At 45.9% G+C, this 4,350-nt stretch overlaps 1 protein-coding gene across 1 annotated transcript; it reads left to right on the forward strand.

Moving 5' to 3' along the window:
• Positions 1 to 1,824: 1,824 nt before the first annotated feature.
• Positions 1,825 to 3,393, forward strand: LOC101778025 (LOB domain-containing protein 15). Its single transcript, XM_004970350.4, has 3 exons — positions 1,825 to 1,980; positions 2,310 to 2,604; positions 2,719 to 3,393. Exons 1-3 carry the CDS (start codon positions 1,967 to 1,969, stop codon positions 3,145 to 3,147), a joined length of 738 nt encoding a protein of 245 aa, XP_004970407.1. The 5' UTR covers positions 1,825 to 1,966; the 3' UTR covers positions 3,148 to 3,393.
• The last annotated feature ends 957 nt before the right edge of the window (positions 3,394 to 4,350 follow it).

Genomic DNA, 4,350 nt, shown 5'->3' on the forward strand with positions numbered 1-4,350 from the left:
GATTAGTGTGTTGAAAATGCTGGAGGAAGGTCGATGGACTGGAATCCAGAATAAAACATGAGGACTGGTAGGAGAGGTAGTTTTCCCCCTCCAGAACCACAACTTCTAAACTATGGAATAATGTACTTTTACAAGAGTTCTTTCCAAAATTCTTACCTGTTTAATTCACATTGCATGTGAGGGATGCTTTAGGCTTAGGGTTATACCCATAAACCTCCTTCCTTATCCACATCCTGAAATGCATATAATTACTTAGTAAATGTTGGGACTTGCTGAGTATCAACTATAAGTGTACTCAGTCGTGCTTTCATCATGCAGGTTTAGACCTCCGGGTGTTTCTAACCATCTTGCTAGTGGATGGGCACCTGCACTTCTCATCGCTACGTTAAAGTAAAATCTTATTAAATTATACGTCTTTTATTACTTAAAATACTGAATTGTAATAATAACCATATTAGACTACTGATCCAGGGACTAATACATACGGGTAATTAGTGGGATTTATAAAAGGAGGTCTCTACAACTCCTATATAGCACACAACTCCTATATAGCACACGGAAGCTAGATAAGCAACATGGCTTTAAAGCCCATTAAGTCCAATTAGAGATCTGGATTCAACCTTTCGAAAGATAAGATTTCAACATTTTCCCGATAATAGATCAACATAATGAAATTGCTTATTCAACAATTTTGAAAAGCTAGATCAACATTTAAAAACGATTACCTTCAACATTTTTCTAAGACTATTTCAACATTTTTAGCGGATTGATTCAACATTTGTGAAATACTAGTACAACATTTTGGAAAAAAAAAACAGCATCAGCATCCAGCTCCGCGGCCACGCACGACGGTCGGCCCGGCAGGGTGCCGGCGGCCACAGACGGCTCCTACAGCCCGCGCGGGGCTGCCGGCGGCCTCAGACGGCGGCGAGACGCGCGAGGTAGACGGCGGTGGGGCTCGCGGGGCAGCCGGCAACCGCGACGGATGGCGGCGGGGCGCCGGCGGCTGCAGGACGGCGGCGAAGGGTGAGTGAGAGAGAGAGGGGTAGGGTGGAGGAGACAATCATATCATACGGCTAAAATACGCTCCCATGAATCTCAAACACCGGAAACCGCGTAAATATGGGCTTCCGGAAGCCCGTGTGGTCGAGAGCTTTGACGTTATTATAGCCCATAGAATCCTCAGCCCAGCAAATTATTGCACATACATGTCATGTGCTCGAGAGCTTTGACATTATTATAGCCTGGCCCGAGGGCCCGCTTAACCCAAGAAGTAGACATTTGGGCCAAATTAAAACCGCAGGCCTCTGGCAGCATCGATCGATAGATAGAATAAGGCCCAATGCATCTCCTAACAGTTGCAAATACAGCCCGCTCACTCCTTGAGAATGTTGCATATTGTCAGTGACGGAAACGTGTAGACCGTGGTGAATACGAGACAGCGATGTAAGTTTTGCTTTTTTTTTCAGTGGGTCAAACAAAGCTGATGAAAATGGACTAGTCTGCGTTTCAAAGAAAAGCATATAATTTATGTTTTTTTCTAAATAAAATTCTTCTATATTCGAATGAATTCAATCCAGAGAAATTCGAAGGACCGACATTGTTGCTCCGCCACCGTTGGATTTCCCCAAAGGGACAACATGTCAGCATCCCTTGTGATGAGCAGAAACAGGAGGGATCAAATTCAAAGGTAGGGGGGGCATGGGAGTGTGCCAGGCCAACCAATCGAGTCAACCTGCACTTTCCAAACATTTCTTCCTCCCCTCGCCATGCATATTTACTTGCCACCAATTTGTCGGTCTTCAGGCCCATCCCCCTCATTAATGCCTTGCCTTTTAAGCACTCTTTCCTTCCAAACTTTACACATCTATACACCTCATCTCCCTGTCCGTCGTCGTCTACCGATCCCCCTTCCCTGTCATCTCCCTCTCCCTCTCCCGAGCACAGGAGAGGAGAGCATGCCTGGATGTCCACGGAGAGGTAAGAGACCCACCATAGATAGCTTTGTCGAGTTCCTTTTCCTCCTTTTTTGTTCTTGTGTGTGTCTCCCTTTGATTCTCTGACACTTCTCCAATAAAAACTTTCTTCAAAGGAATCTAATTACTGTTCTTTGTTCTGTTCCTCTCTTGCTTGAAATTAAGGTTCGTTAATCAGGAGATAGAACATGCTGTGGCACCTTTTCTTGTTTCTAGCGTTTTAACTTCTACCATTGTGCTTTGACACCAAAAGTCTCGAGATTGTTTGTCCCCCTTTAATCCCATGCACCAAACCCTAGGTGACAACTCTGCCTCTTGGACTTCCGCCTGCAGGGAGAGACTCGATGAGATCGGCAAGAAGATCAAGCGAGAGCCGGACACAGCCACCCTCGCCCTCGCCGCCGCCTCCGCCTCCACCGCACCGGCCGACAGCCGCGTCCCCCGCCGCGTCGGTCTCGGCCTCGGCGGCGCCCTCAACACCGTGACCCCCTGCGCCGCGTGCAAGCTCCTCCGCCGCCGCTGCGCGCAGGAGTGCCCCTTCGCCCCCTACTTCTCGCCGCACGAGCCCCACAAGTTCGCCGCCGTCCACAAGGTCTTCGGCGCCAGCAACGTCTCCAAGATGCTCTTGGTAAGCCTAAACACAAGACGAAAAATTCTCCCTTTTATAACTAAAAACTAAAAAATTGCATCGTAACATGCGTGGATGGATTCCGCGTGCGTGCCAACGCGTTGAATCGCACAGGAGGTGGCGGAGGGGGAGAGGGCAGACGCGGCGAGCAGCCTGGTGTACGAGGCGAACCTCCGGCTGCGGGACCCGGTGTACGGCTGCATGGGCGCCATCTCCGTGCTGCAGCAGCAGGTGAACGCGCTGGAGGCCGAGCTGGAGGCGGTCAGGGCCGAGATCCTCAAGCACAGGTACCAGCAGGCCGGCGCCGCTGGGGCCAGCCTCGTTGACGACGACACGCACGCTACGGGCAGCTTCGTGGCTCCTGCGCCGGCTCCGGTGCACGCGAGGGACGTGGTGTCGGTGGTGGAGACTGCTGGCCAAGGGGTCGCAGCCACCGCGCCGGGGATGTCGGCAGTGTACGTTGCCGAAGCCGAGCAGCGGCCCTCAAGTAATCACTATGGCGCTCTTAATAACCCAAGTGAGCATGCTGCATACTTTGGTTGACACATGCATGGATTTATTTAACATTCTGGTGAGATCACAACTAAACCGCTGGGAGAATAAGCTGTGTGCGAATTCAATTTTAATTTTATATATACGGGTGTTCTAGAAGTAGATCTTATAGATGTGGTTACATTGGGTGACGAAAAAGTTCGTCCAGTGGATTGTATGTACCATTATTTTCTTGTAAGTGCCCATAGGGATTGTTGGTTGATTATTAGTTCAATTAAATAATGCATCTTGAACCTATCTGGAGTAGTATGTTGGGGTTTGGCGCTAAAAAATTGAAGCGAATTCCATAGCAGCTAACACTAAACGTGTTTTGCGCAAACACGTTGTTTCATTGGATTAGTTCAAGCGTAGGCACTGATAATCTTAATTTGCTTGCATTGAACCATCATTGTTTTCCCTTCCACTTGGATTTTATGAATTTATCGATATTGGTTGATAATTGGACTCTTTCCAAACTTAGTTTCTGGGTACTTCTTTATAAAGACTTTGTGAAGAGACATTATTTTTCCATGGACCCTTTATTTCAGTTTTTTTTTGCTTTTTTTTTTACAACTGATGCATACATATGTGATGGATGATTAATCATGTCATCCAAATTTCTGTTTTCTGGAATTTAAGTCAGTTTTTCAATTTCGCTCATAACTTGAACTGTATGTGGATAGGAGAAATCAAAGTGTACAGAACTTATGAATGAAGCAACACAACGAAGCTACTATACATCACAGTATTTGTTTGCACACTTCGCATTCCACATACTATACATAATATGATGGATGTCATCTAATTTTATTTCTGGATGAGAGTATTAACCATGAAAAGTTGTTATCCTTTATAGATATAAATTGATCAACCAGCTTCATTTTTGCTTGTATGCTATGCTGATGATTTTCTTTCAGCTAACCTAGCATCGGTATTTTTCTTAACTTTTGTACACTTCAATTCACCAGGGTTATCATTTGATTTCAGAAATATTTTCTCTTATTATAGTACTTGATATCACCGTCTTCCCTTTATTTGGAGAGTCTATATATTCGCCGATACATATTCCATCTCTGTTTTTTTTTTGTCCACGTGCTAACGTTTTGTATTGTTTTCTATAACATGTCCCTGTTCTGATGTCTAAGTGGGGTGCAGAAAAGCAACAGATTCATGTGCATGATCACGTGGCTTTCTTTATTTCTACATATATAGTTT

Source organism: Setaria italica, chromosome V (genome assembly GCF_000263155.2).
Source record: "Setaria italica strain Yugu1 chromosome V, Setaria_italica_v2.0, whole genome shotgun sequence".
NCBI classification, from domain to species: Eukaryota; Viridiplantae; Streptophyta; class Magnoliopsida; order Poales; family Poaceae; genus Setaria; species Setaria italica.